The sequence below is a fragment of the Silurus meridionalis genome, chromosome 28 (assembly GCF_014805685.1).
Source record: "Silurus meridionalis isolate SWU-2019-XX chromosome 28, ASM1480568v1, whole genome shotgun sequence".
NCBI lineage: Eukaryota > Metazoa > Chordata > Actinopteri > Siluriformes > Siluridae > Silurus > Silurus meridionalis.
In genome coordinates, this window is record NC_060911.1 from 14,423,712 (window position 1) to 14,441,211 (window position 17,500).

The 17,500-nt window shown below is 41.2% G+C and overlaps 1 protein-coding gene across 2 annotated transcripts in view; it reads right to left on the reverse strand.

Moving 5' to 3' along the window:
• The window catches only part of usp53b (ubiquitin specific peptidase 53b), a 26,292-nt gene that overhangs the window by 7,399 nt on the left and 1,393 nt on the right, over positions 1-17,500 (reverse strand). Inside the window, exons 2-11 of one of the 2 annotated variants that reach the window (XM_046843258.1) lie at positions 12,847-13,514; positions 12,610-12,702; positions 12,328-12,462; positions 12,093-12,203; positions 11,441-11,523; positions 6,410-6,515; positions 3,558-3,704; positions 3,019-3,168; positions 1,093-1,261; positions 25-126 (exon numbers count right to left, since the gene is read on the reverse strand). In XM_046843258.1, the coding sequence (XP_046699214.1) occupies positions 25-126; positions 1,093-1,261; positions 3,019-3,168; positions 3,558-3,704; positions 6,410-6,515; positions 11,441-11,523; positions 12,093-12,203; positions 12,328-12,462; positions 12,610-12,702; positions 12,847-13,029 (1,279 nt within the window). In that variant the 5' untranslated portion in view covers positions 13,030-13,514. The remainder of the gene's footprint in view (positions 1-24; positions 127-1,092; positions 1,262-3,018; positions 3,169-3,557; positions 3,705-6,409; positions 6,516-11,440; positions 11,524-12,092; positions 12,204-12,327; positions 12,463-12,609; positions 12,703-12,846; positions 13,515-17,500) is intronic. The other variant, XM_046843259.1, reaches the window with a different exon arrangement.

Here is a 17,500-nt window from a genome sequence, read left to right on the forward strand (position 1 = left end):
TGCGCGCGTGTGTGTATATGCTACGTCGGCAGGCTGCCTGCAGTGCGTGTTTGTGATTATTGCGCAGTGACGCTGCAGCTTCTCTTCCTCCGTCATGTCTTTTTGGCCCTGAGATGGTGACATCAGCTAAAAACACACACACACATACACACACACACACACACACAGAACATGAAGACGCTGATCATTTACATTCACACACTTTCATTATCAACCTCATCATAAATCCCAGGGTTTAAAATTTCATTAACTGTCTGTTGTGTGTGTGTGTGTGTGTGTGTGTGTGTGTGTGTGTGTGTGTGAATACTGTGCTGCAGTGTGTACTTTAATGTACACTTCTGTATTATTATTAGAGATAAAGAGCTGATTGGAGAAGGTGAAGGTGTTGGATTTAGAGGGTATCTGAGGACAAAGAAAGCAGAAAAAAAGAAAAAAAAACGTTGATCAAAGCACTGGCACATGAAGACGGATCAGAACCGGCTGCCAGCTTTGAGCTCAGCAGAAAAACTGCAGTGAGCTCAGCATGTGGAGCGCTAGCGTAGCAAAAAAGAGCAGTAATGAGCTGCCATTAAACATTCAGCAGAACACTTCGAGTCTCATCACCACTGATCTCCAAAAAAATCCTCTAAGGGCTTCAAGACAACACGAGCTGGAGAGGAGAAGCCATGTGCTGAAGATTTGTGTGTGTGTGTGTGTGTGTGTGTGTGTGTGTGAGGGCAAAACAGCAAGCTCTTTGCCATGCTCACCTCCACACCTAGAGGTAAAACAATGGAACTGCAACAAACACTAACAGGCCCAGAGGGGCGGGAATCGGAATCAGAAGATCATGGAGTAGGTACTGTGTGTTCATGGACAATTCATGTCCACCACGTTGACCTTGAGTCAAACAAAGGTCACTGAGAAGATTTTACAAAATATTCGGGGTACGTTTCAGGTCAGTTTTTTTCAATGAATCTAGAATGATGTAAATGCATTAAAACAGGGAAGACCTAATTATTAATGTCATATCTCTTATGTGAACACACACACACACACACACTCAAAAGTGATGATTAAGCATAATAAAGTGTTAAATGCTGATTGGCTGGTTACCTGGCCCCTCCCCATTGAGGGCAGTTTTGTACTGGGAGCACATGGTGGTGTGTCGCGGGGCGTCTTCATTGGACACGGCGCTGCCGTCTGGGTTTGCATAGAACAGAAGAAGCGGCTGGAAATGTCCTCGGATACACTTAGACGCCACGTCCTTCCATTTCGAACCAATCTGTACAAAACACAAGGTTCTCACAATAACACAATCAACACCCACACAATAACAATTTACACAGACACACACACACACACACACACACACACACACACAATATTGATCTACACACACACACACACACACACAAACACAATATACACACAATATACAAAACACAAGGTTCTCACAATAACACAATCTACACAATAACACAATCTACACAACAATAATTTACACAGACACACACAATATTGATCTACACACACACACACACAATATACAAAACACCAATGTTCTCACAATAACACAATCTGCACAATAACACAATCTACACACACACACACACAATAACAATCTACACAGACACACACACACAGTAACACAATATACACACACAATATACACAACACAAGGTTCTCACAATAACACAATCAACACACACACACAATCTACACACACGTGTACACAATAACACAATCAACACACACACACACACACACTAATCTACACACACTAACATTCTACACACACACACACACACACACTAACACAATATACACAACACAAGATTCTCACAATAACACAATCTACACACACACACACACAGGCACACACACACACAAACACACAATAACAATCGACACACACAATAACAATTTACACAGACACACACACACAATATTGATCTACACACACACACACACACACACACACTAACACAATATACACACACAATATACAAAACACAAGGTTCTCACAATAACACAATCTACCAATAACACAATCTACACAACAACAATTTACACACACACACACACACACACAATATTGATCTACACACACACACACACACTAACACAATATACAACACAAGATTCTCACACACACACAATCTGCACACACACACACACACACACACACACACACACACATCTACACACTAACATTCTATACACACACACAAACACAATATACACAACACAAGATTCTCACAATAACACAATCTACACAGACACACCCAAAATAATCATCTACACACACACACACACACACACAGTTACACAATATACACACAATCTACACAACACAAGGTTCTCACAATGTACACAATAACACAATCTACACACGTGCACACAATAACACAATCTACACACAATACCACAATCTGCACACACAATAACAATCTTCTTACACACACACACACACACACACACACACACACACACACACACACACACACACACAGTAACAAAATCTACTAACACAATAAGACAATAACAATCTACACACAACACAATCCACACACTCACACACACACACACACACATACACACACACACACACACACACACAGACAATAAAATCTACACAGACACACACACAAACACACTAACACAATTCACACACAATAATAATCTACACACACACTAACAATCTATTTATACACAATACAAAATAACCATCTACACACACACAATAACAATCTACACACAATATACACATACACACAATAAAATCTACACCAAATAACAATGTACACAATCTACACAAACAGATACAGTCAACACATTTACACACTGAAAATCACCAACAGTGGAGTAATAACAGACTGGAATTAGGGAACAGTGAGATGTACAGATAATTAAAAATATGACAAGACAGACAGACAGACAGATAAATAGATAGATAGATAGATAGATAGATAGATAGATAGATAGATAGATAGATAGATAGATAGATAGATAGATAGATAGATAGATAGATAGGAAAACCTCCTTGACAGTTGCATCGTCGAAGCAGACCCATTTGGAGGACTTGGTATGGTAGGCGAAGGCGAGGTAATGGCGGCTGGAGTAGCAGATCATTCCCACCAGGTGAAGCTCTCGCTTCTTCACATTCTCATCAGTAACTCTGTAGAAGAGCTGGAGTGAGGGAGGGAACGTGATCACAGCTCTACATCACCTCCTCAAAACCCCCTCATACTGCAGAACACTGCAGGAACCTTCACACACACTCAACATCACCTTCACTTCATAATACCATAGGGGTGTGTGTGTAGATGTGTGTGTATATATATCTATGTGTTTGTGTGTGTGTGTGTATCTATGTGTGTATGTGAAGGTGTGTGTAAATGTATGTGTATAGGTGTGTATGTGTGTGTTTGTACCTGTGTTTGTAGGTGTGTGTGTGTGAATGTGAAGGTGTGTGCATGTGTAGGTTTGTGTGTGTGTGTGTGTGTGAGAATGTGAAGGTGTGTGTGCATGTGTGTGTGTGTGTGTGTGTGTGTGTGTGTGTGTGTGTGTGCACTGACCCCGGACAGGTTGAGGTGAGAGCCGAGAGAGCGGATCACGTCCTCGGTGAGATCAGACTGCTCAGCGTCCCACACAAAGCCGATGGTGACGATGTCTGGACAGTTCATCAGCACTCGGCGGATCTTAATGCTTTGGCCACAGTTACTCTGTAAAACAGGAGGAAGGTGAGATGACATGCTACAGGAACCATGAAGAACATGAAAACCATGAGCACCATAAACACCATGAAATCCATTATTACATCTTTTATGCTCCAAATTGATCATCTACAGTTGAAAGTTAATTGTTACTGGACGTAACAGAAATGTGACCTTTATAATTATGACCTTGGAAATCTATTTTATCTCTCATTATGATTGAGGATTTATGAGAGGAAAGTGTGTGTGTGTGTGTTTGTTTGTGTGTGTGTATAGAGTATAAGGTGGTATTGAAGTGTATATATATGTGTGTGTGTGTGTGTGTGTGTGTGTGTGTGTGTGTGTGTGTGTGTGTGTGTGTATGGAGTATAAGGTATTGCAGTGTATGTGTGTGTGTGTATGTGTGTGTATAGAGTATGAGGTGGTATTGCAGTGGATATGTGTGTGTGTGTGTGTGTGTGTGTGTGTGTGTGTGTGTGTGTGTGTGTGTGTATAAGGTGGTATTACAGTGTATGTGTGTGTGTGTGATTGTGTGTGTGTATACTTTAAAAGGTGGTATAGAAGTGTGTACGTGTGTGTGTGTGTATATATATATACAGTATGAGGTGGTATTGAGTGTGTGTGTGTGTGTGTGTGTGTGTGTGTGTGTGTGTGTGTGTGTATAAGGTATTACAGTGTATGTGTGTGTGTGTGATTGTATGTGTGTATACTTTATAAGGTGGTATAGAAGTGTGTGTACGTGTGTGTGTATGTATATACAGTATGAGGTGGTATTGGAGTGTGTGTGTGTGTGTGTGTGTGTGTGTGTGTGTGTGTGTGTGTGTGTGTGTTGCAGTGAAAGACACTGACACATGCTCAAACGTCCTGAGAATCCTGAGCTGTTCCCCAGAGAACTACAGTAAATATAGACTGTTACATGACCTGCTGTTACGTCATCACTGGCACTGAGTCGATGCTCAGGCCTGAATCAGCACATACACACTCTCACTTTATACACAACATTAACTCTACACACCAGTAAATACACACAACTAAATTGCACATGATTACACAATCTCATACTGCCAGGGCTTAAACAAACAAACCCCAAATAAAATAAATAATTAAATATTAAAATAAATAAGTGTGTAAATGTCGCTACAAACAGTGTAAAGTGTTGATCTCATTTCAGAGCTGTGAGATTAAACTCCACCCACTTTTTGTTAAGGTCAGGGAAGTTTCTGTAGTAAATTGAAAGTGAAGGTGTGATCACACACTTTATAGGAACATCACACAGCTAGCTGCACTGACCTCTGAGGGGGCGGAGCTTCATAAAACAGATTAACCAATGAAATGCAGGGGCAGCGCTCGCTTGAGTCCAACACTGAGTACACATCCTTGTGTAAAGGATGAATCTTAAACTCACGTGTCTTCAGCTTTCTTTATACAGGTGAAGACGTGTAAGCTGTGAATGCAGACGTGTAATTCTGGACTTTTGCGAGACTGAAGTTTCAACAATTCGATGTAATAAACACGCAAAGATGAAGTGATAAAGGTGTATAGATGAGATGATAAAGGAATGTAGACAAGTGAGTGATGATAGAGTAGTGTAGAGGAGTGAGTGATGATAGAGGAGTGATGATAGAGGAGTGTAGAGGAGTGAGTGATGATAGAGGAGTGATGATAGAGGAGTGTAGAGGAGTAAGTGATGATAGAGGAGTGAGTGATGATGAGGAGTGAGTGATAATAGAGGAGTGATGATAGAGGGTGTAGAGGAGTGAGTGATGATAGAGGGTGTAGAGGTGGTGATGATAGAGGAGTGATGATAGAGGAGTGTAGAGGAGTGGTGATGATAGAGTGAGTGATGATGAGGAGTGAGTGATGATAGAGTAGTGTAGAGGAGTGAGTGATGATAGAGGAGTGAGTGATGATAGAGGAGTGATGATAGAGGAGTGTAGAGGAGTGAGTGATGATAGAGGAGTGAATGATGATAGAGGAGTGAGTGATGATAGAGGAGTGATGATAGAGGAGTGTAGAGGAGTGAGTGATGATAGAGAAGTGAGTGATGATAGAGGAGTGATGATAGAGGAGTGTAGAGGAGTGAGTGATGATAGAGGAGTGATGATAGCCACACTGTCTATACTGTCTCATATTGTCTGTATTGTCTGTTTTTGTCTTGTCGTGTCTGTTTTGTCTTGTATAGGTTTTTATTTATGTCTGTACTTTTGAGAGTAACAAACAGCTGGAACCAAATTCCTTGTGTGTGTCAACACACTTGGTCAATAAACCTGATTCTGATTCTGATTCTGATAGAGGAGTGTAGAGTAGTGAGTGATGATAGAGGGTGATGATAGAGGAGTGTAGAGGAGTGAGTGATGATGAGGGTGTAGAGGAGTGAGTGATGATAGAGGAGTGATTATAGAGCAGTGTAGAGGGTGAGTGATGATAGAGTAGTGTAGAGGAGTGAGTGATGATAGAGGAGTGTAGAGGAGTGAGTGATGATAGAGTAGTGTAGAGGAGTGGTGATGATAGAGGGTGAGTGATGATAGAGGAGTGATGATAGAGCAGTGTAGAGAAGTGAGTGATGATAGAGGAGTGAGTGATGATAGAGGAGTAAGTAATGATAGAGGAGTGAGTGATGATAGAGTAGTGTAGAGGAGTGAGTGATGATAGAGGAGTGAGTGATGATAGAGCAGTGTAGAGGAGTGAGTGATGATAGAGGAGTGTAGACATACAGGACAGTTGCGTAGATCTCCGATGGTGTTTGCTGCCTGCAGCAGTTCACTGAACATGTCAGAGCGCAGTCTGTCCGTCCTCTCTAACACACGCTCCACCTGCTGACTAACACACACACACACACACACACACACACACACACACACACACACACAAATACATACACACACAAATACACACAAACCCAGACACATACAAATACACACACACATAGACACACATGTGATGCACATGAAAACCATGTTTGCAGTATTTAATTGTGGTTTAAATGTCAGAAACTAACATTCAACATGCTTTAACGCAAATAAACAGCAACCACAAACATCATCTATTAAACACTTAGTAAGAAAAGAGTTCCTTGGTTAAGGGATAAGTGTTCCTAGGTTACAAAAGTGTGTAGTGAAGTGTGTATGATGTAGTGAAGTGTGTATGATGTAGTAAAGTGTGTAGTGAAGTGTGTATGATGTAGTAAAGTGTGTATTAAAGTGTGTATGATGTGGTGAAGTGTGTTGTGGTGTGTATTGAGAAGTGTGTACTATGCAGTAAAGTGTGCAGTGAAGTGTGTATGATGTAGTAAAGTGTGTAGTAAAGTGTGTATGATGTAGTAAAGTGTATGATGTAGTGAAGTGTGTATGATGTAGTAAAGTGTGTATGATGTAGTAAAGTGTGTAGTAAAGTGTGTATGATGTAGTAAAGTGTGTCGTGAAGTGTTTATGATGTAGTAAAGTGTGTATGATGTAGAAAAGTGTGTAGTGAAGTGTGTATGATCGAGTAAAGTGTGTAGTGAAGTGTATGATGTAGTGAAGTGTGTGTATGATGTGGTGAAGTGTGTAGTGGTGTGTATTGAGAAGTGTACTATGCAGTAAAGTGTGCAGTAAAGTGTGTATGATGTAGTAAAGTGTATGATGTAGTAAAGTGTGTAGTGAAGTGTGTATGATGTAGTAAAGTGTGTAGTGAAGTGTGTATGATGTAGTAAAGTGTGTAGTGAAGTGTGTATGATGTAGTGAAGTGTGTGATGTAGTAAAGTGTGTAGTAAAGTGTGTATGATGTAGTAAAGTGTGTAGTGAAGTGTGTATGATGTAGTAAAGTGTGTAGTGAAGTGTGTATGATGTAGTAAAGTGTGTATTGAAGTGTGTAGTGGTGTGTATTGAGAAGTGTGTACTATGCAGTAAAGTGTGCAGTGAAGTGTGTATGATGTAGTAAAGTGTATGATGTAGTAAAGTGTGTAGTAAAGTGTGTATGATGTAGTAAAGTGTGTTGTGAAGTGTGTATGATGTAGTAAAGTGTGTATGATGTAGTAAAGTGTGTAGTAAAGTGTGTATGATGTAGTAAAGTGTGTAGTGAAGTGTGTATGATGTAGTAAAGTGTGTAGTAAAGTGTGTATGATGTAGTAAAGTGTGTAGTGAAGTGTGTATGATGTAGTAAAGTGTGTAGTGAAGTGTGTATGATGTAGTAAAGTGTGTATTGAAGTGTGTATGATGTAGTAAAGTGTAGTAAAGTGTGTATGATGTAGTGAAGTGTGTGATGTAGTAAAGTGTGTAGTGGTGTGTATTGAGAAGTGTGTACTATGCAGTAAAGTGTGCAGTGAAGTGTGTATGATGTAGTAAAGTGTGTATGATGTAAAGTGTGTAGTAAAGTGTGTATGATGTAGTAAAGTGTGTTGTGAAGTGTGTATGATGTAGTAAAGTGTGTATGATGTAGTAAAGTGTGTAGTAAAGTGTGTATGATGTAGTAAAGTGTGTCATGAAGTGTGTATCATTTAGTATAGTGTGTATGATGTAGAAAAGTGTGTAGTGAAGTGTGTATGATGTAGTAAAGTGTGTAGTGAAGTGTGTATGATGTAGTGAAGTGTGTAGTGAAGTGTATTGAGAAGTGTGTACTATGCAGTAAAGTGTGCAGTGAAGTGTGTATGATGTAGTAAAGTGTGTAGTAAAGTGTGTATGATGTAGTAAAGTGTGTAGTGAAGTGTGTATGATGTAGTAAAGTGTGTAGTGAAGTGTATGATGTAGTGAAGTGTGTATGATGTAGTAAAGTGTAGTAAAGTGTGTATGATGTAGTAAAGTGTGTAGTGAAGTGTGTATGATGTAGTAAAGTGTGTAGTGAAGTGTGTATGATGTAGTGAAGTGTGTATGATGTAGTAAAGTGTGTATTGAAGTGTGTATGATGTAGTAAAGTGTGTAGTGAAGTGTGTATGATGTAGTGAAGTGTGTATGATGTGGTGAAGTGTGTAGTGGTGTGTATTGAGAAGTGTGTACTATGCAGTAAAGTGTGCAGTGAAGTGTATGATGTAGTAAAGTGTGTATGATGTAGTAAAGTGTGTAGTGAAGTGTGTATGATGTAGTGAAGTGTGTATGATGTGGTGAAGTGTGTAGTGGTGTGTATTGAGAAGTGTACTATGCAGTAAAGTGTGCAGTGAAGTGTGTATGATGTAGTAAAGTGTATGATGTAGTAAAGTGTGTAGTGAAGTGTGTATGATGTAGTAAAGTGTGTAGTGAAGTGTGTATGATGTAGTGAAGTGTGTGTATGATGTAGTAAAGTGTGTATGATGTAGTAAAGTGTAGTGAAGTGTGTATGATGTAGTAAAGTGTGTAGTGAAGTGTGTATGATGTAGTGAAGTGTGTATGATGTGGTGAAGTGTGTAGTGGTGTGTATTGAGAAGTGTGTACTATGCAGTAAAGTGTGCAGTGAAGTGTGTATGATGTAGTAAAGTGTATGATGTAGTAAAGTGTGTAGTGAAGTGTATGATGTAGTGAAGTGTGTATGATGTGGTGAAGTGTGTAGTGGTGTGTATTGAGAAGTGTGTACGATGCAGTAAAGTGTGTATGATGTAGTAAAGTGTGTATGATGTAGTAAAGTGTGTAGTGAAGTGTGTATGATGTAGTAAAGTGTGTAGTGAAGTGTGTATGATGTAGTGAAGTGTGTATGATGTAGTAAAGTGTGTAGTGAAGTGTGTATGATGTAGTAAAGTGTGTATGATATAGTAAAGTGTGTAGTGAAGTGTGTATGATGTAGTAAAGTGTGTAGTGAAGTGTGTATGATGTAGTGAAGTGTGTATGATGTAGTAAAGTGTGTGATGTAGTGAAGTGTAGTGAAGTGTGTAGTGAAGTGTTTATGACGTAGTAAAGTGTGTAGTGAAGTGTGTATGATGTAGTGAAGTGTGTAGTGAAGTGTGTAGTAAAGTGTGTATGATGCAGTGAAGTGTGTAGTGAAGTGTGTATGATGTAGTAAAGTGTGTAGTGAAGTGTGTATGATGTAGTAAGTGTGTATGATGTAGTGAAGTGTTTATGATGTAGTGAAGTTTGTATGATGTAGTGAAGTGTGTAGTGGTGTGTATTGAGAAGTGTGTACGATGCAGTAAAGTGTGTAGTTAAGTGTGTATGATGTAGAAAAGTGTGTAGTAAAGTGGGTATGATGTAGTAAAGTGTGTAGTGAAGTGTGTATGATGTAGTGAAGTGTGTGTGTGTGTGTGTGTATAATGTAGTGAAGTGTATAGTGAAGTGAGTATGATGCAGTAAAGTGTGTGAAGTGTGTATGATGTAGTGAAGTGTGTGTGTGTGTGTGTGTGTGTGTGTGTGTGTGTGTGTATAATGTAGTAAGTGTATAGTGAAGTGAGTATGATACAGTAAAGTGTGTAGTGAAGTGTATGATGCAGTGAAGTGTGTAGTGAAGTGTGTATGATGCAGTAAAGTGTGTAGTGAAGTGTGTGATGTAGTAAAGTGTGTAGTGAAGTGTGTATGATGCAGTAAAGTGTGTAGTGAATTGTGTATGATGCAGTAAAGTGTGTAGTGAAGTGTGTATGATGCAGTAAAGTGTGTAGTGAAGTGTGTATGATGTAGTAAAGTGTTTAGTGAAGTGTGTATGATGCAGTAAAGTGTGTGGTGAAGTGTGTAGTAAATCATTAACTATGGACAATGAACTGTCTTTTTTCCCACATGTCGCTAATGTTGCTCGTTCTTGTCGATTTCTTCTCTATAACATCCGAAGGATTCAACCATTTCTGTCCATACAGGCTGCCCAGTTGCTTGTTCAGTCTCTTGTCATTTCAAGACTTGACTACTGCAACTCTTTGCTGGCAGGTCTTCCCCTGAACGCTATTCGTCCACTGCAAATGATCCAAAACGCAGCTGCACGACTTGTGTTCAATCTGCCCAAGTTCTCCCACACCACCCCACTGCTGCGCTCCCTTCACTGGCTTCCAGTAGCTGCACGTATTAGATTCAAAACAATGATGCTTGCCTACAAGGCCAAAAATGGACCAGCACCATCTTACCTCAGTGACCTCATCACATCTCGCACTGCACCACGCTGTCTGAGATCCTCCAGCACTGCTCGACTGGTACCACCTTCTCTCAGAATGAGAGGTAAGTACAATTCAAGGCTCTTCTCTGTTCTGGCACCGAGGTGGTGGAATGAACTTCCCCTAGATGTCCGTACAGCAGAGTCCCTGATTATCTTTAAGCGACGACTGAAGACCTACCTCTTCCTGAAATACCTAAATTAGCACTTTCCAAGTTTGTAGAATTCGAGTTATATTTATATTGAGTTTGTATTCTTGCGTACCAGTGTAGATTTATTCACTACTAGAGATTTAAAGCACGTTTGTACGTCGCTCTGGATAAGGGCGTCTGCTAAATGCCGCAAATGTAAATGTAAAATATAAATGTGTATGCTGTACTGAAGTGTGTAGTGAAGTGTGTATGATGCATTAAAGTGTGTAGTGAAGTGTGTAGTGAAGTGTGTATGATGTAGTGAAGTGTGTGTGTGTGTGTGTGTGTGTGTGTGTGTGTGTATAATGTAGTGAAGTGTTTATGATGCAGTGAAGTGTGTAGTGAAGTGTGTAGTGAAGTGTGTATGATGTAGTGAAGTGTGTGTGTGTGTGTGTGTGTGTGTGTGTGTGTGTGTGTGTGTGTGTGTGTATGTGTGCTATGAGGTGAAGTGTGTATGATGTAGTGAAGTGTGTGTGTGTGTGTGTGTGTGTGTGTGTGTGTGTGTGTGTGTGCTATGAGGTGAAGTGTGTATAAAGATCTCACCAGAGGGCTGTAGTGGACACGTAGTGCACTAACTGAGTGAAAGGCAGAGGATCGAGCGACGCTCCACAACTCCGACACACAAACTGCAGGAGAACATCAGCACAGTTACATCATCTGCACAGTTACATCATCAGCACAGTTACATCATCAGCACAGAACACACATCAACTCAAACATCTCCGATCATCTGCAGCTTTGGCGCACAGCTTTCAAATCTATTTTACTACATCACCATCATCATTAATATTACGATCATCATCATCATCATCACCACCACCACCATCAGAACCATCATCACCATCATTAATATTGTGATCATCATCAACATTATCATTATCACCACCACCATCATCATCAAAATTAAGATCACCAACATCACAACCATCAACATCAACATAATATCATCACCATCATCATCATCACCATCATCATCATTAATAATAATAAATGAATAATTGATTGAAATAAGCTTTTTTCATAGGTTTAAATTCAATAAATATTCAATTAAATTTAACACAGAATTCAATACAACAAGCTCCGCCCCCACAGTCTGTAGAGCACAGAGATAATATCAGAGGCTGAAAAGGGTCACAAAACTGTTCCTGAGTTCCTGCAAGTGTTCCTTTGGAAGGTAACGTGAAAAATGCTGTACCTGTTCATACAGAGTCATGGCGAACTTCTGGTGCGTGATGCAGGACCTGGAGGTACAAACTTCACCCGAATCACACACCAAGTGCAGATGAATCCTCTCCAAAATGTTTTCCTGATTCACGCAGCATGGAGAAGGTGAAAGGAAAGACAATGTTATACGAGAGGCAGAAGGAGGAGTGAATGGATGGATGTGAGAAAGACTATGAGTGTGAGGATCTGTGCGATCAGCGACGTACAAAACATTCAGCAGCGTCGTCCATGAGGCCCAGCTGGAAACGCTGCTCGTCTTTAAAAGTCTCGGCCAGAGCATGACGCAGCGAGTCTGAGGGCAACACTCGCTCCCGACTCTGCTGGAACTGACTGAAGATACTCTACAGAGATCAGAAGAACGTCGGGAAGAACGAAACACCGCATTACAGTTCAGCGTGTCTTTTAGTTGTTCGCATAAAACTCACGTATGTGATGAGCATCAAACCTCAGAAGAAGCTCGAGCAGGCGAGTTGCGTTTATTCACTGACCTTTAAAGCGCAGAAGATGCAGGCGTCCCCTAAGCAGAAATGAGCTGAGAGCTGTCTCAGACTTCTCCTGAAGATGTCCAGCTGCCAGAGAACCTATAGGAACAACCTTAAATCATTATCAGGATTTTATCATCAGCAAAAAAGATTTGAACTTTATTGATAGTTTGTAACCACTGATTCTTCTCATTATGTTTTCCAGAGAGTACTCATGATGTTGAACGTTCTCCCAGCACTCACCTGCACAGCACTGTTCAGGAAGCAGCTGTTCTGTCCAGGTTCGTTGAGCAGACCCTTGGTGAGAGCCAGTGAGAGCATGCTTCCTGGCTGATAGGATTTCCCCAAACCTGGACCTGAGATGCTTCCTGTACCAGCACCAATGCCACCGCTCCCTGGCTTCCTGAACAGCTTCACCCATGCCATGGAGCACAAATCCTCCTCACTCCAGAGCTCACAATGAGTCACTTATAGAAAAAAAACTACACAAGCACCGTGTTCATCTCAGGCAGGAGGTGGATGAGGTGATCCCACAATGCTCTGGATACCAACTCAGTCAATAGATCATTTTTGAGGATGGTCCAGAATTCAAGCTGAAACCATTGGCGTGTAGAAAGTGGGCGAGTTTTTGGACCTTCTAGCCCCATGCAGAAGAGAAGAAAAACATCTTGCCTAGCCACAGGCTGTGTTTGCAAATCCTGCAGCTTGGACAGTGAATGTTCTCAGAAAGAGCTTTTTTTGAAAGAACCATGGCACTGGCATGCAAAAGAGACACAGAGACAAAGGGAGTAAATCAGTTCCTCTTCAAGGTGCTCCAGACACAATCAGTGAAGCTCACTGAGAACCTCGTCCATCACATAAAGGTCTCACAGCACTGGTGCAGATCATTCGTCCAACAAAGGATGACCTACCTAAAGAGAACAACAAAGAGATAGAGGGATAAATGAGAAGAAGAAAAAATCAATGACTGTTGAGCTCATCCACAAAATGAGCAAAACCTAGCTGCAGTTACTGAACACTTCACATTTCTGTATTGTTCCTGAATCCTGAAGGCTCTCCGGGCTTTTCTTTATCTTTACTCAGGCTCTCAGGATCAATACGCCATAAAACATTTGCTGAGCCACTGGATATTTCTGCTGCTTCAGCGCTGGTGAAGAATCAGAGCCAAATCCAAACCCTGGCATCAGAATTACCTTCAATCAGCAGCTTAATTTCAGTGTCCACAAAAATCATCTACTTACTTCCTGTTCATCACAACAATTGAAGAGCGGATTCCTCTGTGGTTCTTAGGATGGGTAATGACTAAAAACTCAAAATAAAAATAAACACAAATCTGAGAAAAGAAAAAAGATCAAGTTTAAACAGGTTTAGTAAACTTATATGGAAAGCCTCAGATTCTATTCCCATAGAAAATGGGTTCCTTATGGGTTCTTGAAAAATTTTGAGAGCTACTCAACATGTGGAGTCTAGCTGTGGATGTGGATTCATGGTTTCTTTAAATTGTGTTCAACAAAAACTATTGTGAAAATTCAGAAGAACGTTCTCATCTTTCAGAAGATTCTTCCAGAAGAAAAAAACACAACTATCAACCAACAAAACAGCCCTTGAGGGCACTTCATTGGAAGAACACCCTCTTCAAAAAAATATATCAAATCCAGAACCCATGGTGGTTCTTCTGTGAGGTTCTGGCAGGGTAAACTTTTCCATGGTTACTGTGATTCTAAACATCAGCAGTTCTTTTGTAGAAAACTCCTGAAATGTTGGATTTAGAGATCCGTATTCAGTGCAGTATTCAGAGAAGTTGAAGGATTTTATTTTGTAAAGATTCTAAAGTCCCAGTGTAACCTGTGCATCAGGTTGAGGATTTATCCGTGAGATGACCCGAACCAGAGACAGCAGAGGTAAAGCCTTGGTCAGCGATGGTGGAGAAGCTCAGTGCCGCAGTATTGCACTATATTACTGTTGAAATCACATGAATTCCTCAGATCCTCACAAGGGAACCAGGACTTTGTAAACTATGAAATTCATTCATATATTTATCCTGCAAATCAAATTAACTTCAGAATTACATTTAAGACCTCCAGCGTTCATGTGACAAACTTCAAACAAAATTCAATAATAAAACAACAACAAATTAATAATAATAATAATAATAATAATAATAATAATAATAATAACAATGACGTTTATAAGGCGTAAGATGTAAATAAGATTTGCAGAGTTGACATTTCGCAGTGTTGATTTTACACAAAAAGCCTCACGTGCACATTCCGCACATGGCCAAGTGACTGCAGAGTACAAGGTTGCCAGATTCATCCCATTAACCAATGTCCCATAAGTGGTGTATATACTCAACTCGTGTTCTAAAATTTTAGTATTTACATTTAAAAATATGCAGATCAACGAGAAGAATAAAGCATCTGCTGAAGATCATTTTCAAAGCTGAGCTCCCACATGGAAAAATAAAGTAGTGATTAAAAATCCCAATTTGGCAACCTGAAAAGAGACAGCAGTGCTGACAGATCAGTTTACAGCAGGGTCCAGGCACACACACACACACACACACACACACACACACACACACACACACACACACACACACAGACTGCATCATAAAAAACATAAGGACATGGCCCCTTTCTGCGTAAACCCAAATGTCCCTGTAATGTCGATGAGTAATCAGGTCAAAGGTCCTTGTAAACCACACAAATCCAACACACTGCATCTCAATAGAAACACACACTGTTTCTCAACATACACACATACTGCATCTCTTCACACACTGCACTTTAATAGAAACACACACACACACACACACACGCTGCATCTCAACAAACACACACACTCTGCATCTCAATATAAACACACACAACCACATACACTGCATCTCAACACACATACACTGCATCTCAACACACATACACTGCTTCTCAACACACACACACACACACACACACACACACAGACAGCATCTCAAAACACAAACACACAGCATCTCAACACACACACACACAGCATCTCAACACACACACACACAGTATCTCAATATAACACACACACACACACACACACACACACATTCAATAGAAACACACACACACATGCTGCATCTTAACAAACACACACACTGCATCTCAACACACATACACTGCATCTCAACACACACACACACTGCATCTCAACACACAAACACACACACTGCATCTCAACACAGAGATAGTCCTTCCGCATCTCAAAACACACACAGCATCTCACACACACACACACACACACACACACACACACACACACACACACACACACACACAGCATCTCACACACACACACAGTATCTTAATATAAACACACACACACACATACACACACACACACACACACACACACATTCAATAGAAACACACACATGCTGCATCTTAACAAACACCCACACTGCATCTCAACACACATACACTGCATCTCAACACACACACACACACGCACTGCATCTCAACACACACAAACACACACACTGCATCTCAACACAGAGATAGTCCAATATATGCACATTGGAGAAACCATGGCCGTAACATCTATGGAATCATAATAACATCTCTGTTATTATGATCCCAGCATACAGACCATTCAACAGGTGTTCAATACCAGTTTAAATGCAGGTGAGAACCTGACCAGCAGGAGCCATCTCTGCTCTTCAGGACTATTTTGAATGCACTGACTAGGACATGTTTAGAGAGGGTGCAACCAATGCCGACTTCACCCACTTGGAGGAGTACACATCATCAGTGACCAGGGACATCAGCAAGTGCATTAATGACGCGACCATCTCCAAAACCATCACCACATGCCTCAACCAGAAGCCGTGGATGACCTCAAAGGTGCGTGTGCTGCTAAAGTCTAGAGACTTCAGAGCAAGGGACAAGACGGCCTTATGAATAGCAAGTGGCAATCAGAGAGGCAAAACATGCACATGCCAAGAGAGTCAACGGCCACTTCCAGGACAGAGGAGACACCCAGCGCATGTGGCAGGGCTACCAGGCAATCACAAACTACCACAAAAATTCACCTGCCTGTGACTGTGACGCCTCCCTCACAGATGCACTCGGTTTAAAGTGCAACGTGGCGGGAAGGAAAACCACCCCTCTTAACAACAGCCAGGTGCTCTGTCTAACCACGGCTGAAGTGAGGAAAACTTTATGCACAGTAAACCCACAGAGTCAGCTGGACCAGGCAACATTCCTGGCAGAGTGCTCGGAACAGGTAAGCAGATGTCTTTACTGACATCTTCAACATCTCCCTGAGCAGAACCGCTGTTCCTGTGTGGCACAAGACAACACCATCGTCCTCGTGATGAAGGAGTCTATATTCTCTGCCTCAATGACTAGACCCTTTAAGACCCAGCTACCACCCTTACAGTACCCCATGAAGTTTATGTATCGTCCAAACTGTTTTACGGCTTATACCATCGCCACGACCTCCCATCTGGACCTCACCCACCTGGACCATAAGATCGCATACGTACAAATGGTGTTCATAGACTTTAGTTCAGCACTCAACATAATCATCCCTCAGCACCTGATTGGGAAGATGAGCTTACTGGGCCTTTAACATCTCCCTCCCTACCGTGATCCTAGACTTTCTGACTGGGAGACCTTAGTCAGTCCTGATTGAGAACAGCATCTCCAGCACCACCACACAGAGCACTAGGGCCCCTCAGGGCTGTGTGCTCAGCACACTGCTGTTCACTCTGCTGACTCACGACTGTGTACCAATGCACAGATTGAACTACATCATCAAGTTTGCAGATGACACGACCGTGGTGGGTCTCATCAGCAAGAACGACGAGTCAGCATACAGAGAGGAGGTGCAACAGCTAATAGCCTGGTGTACAACCTGTCTCAGA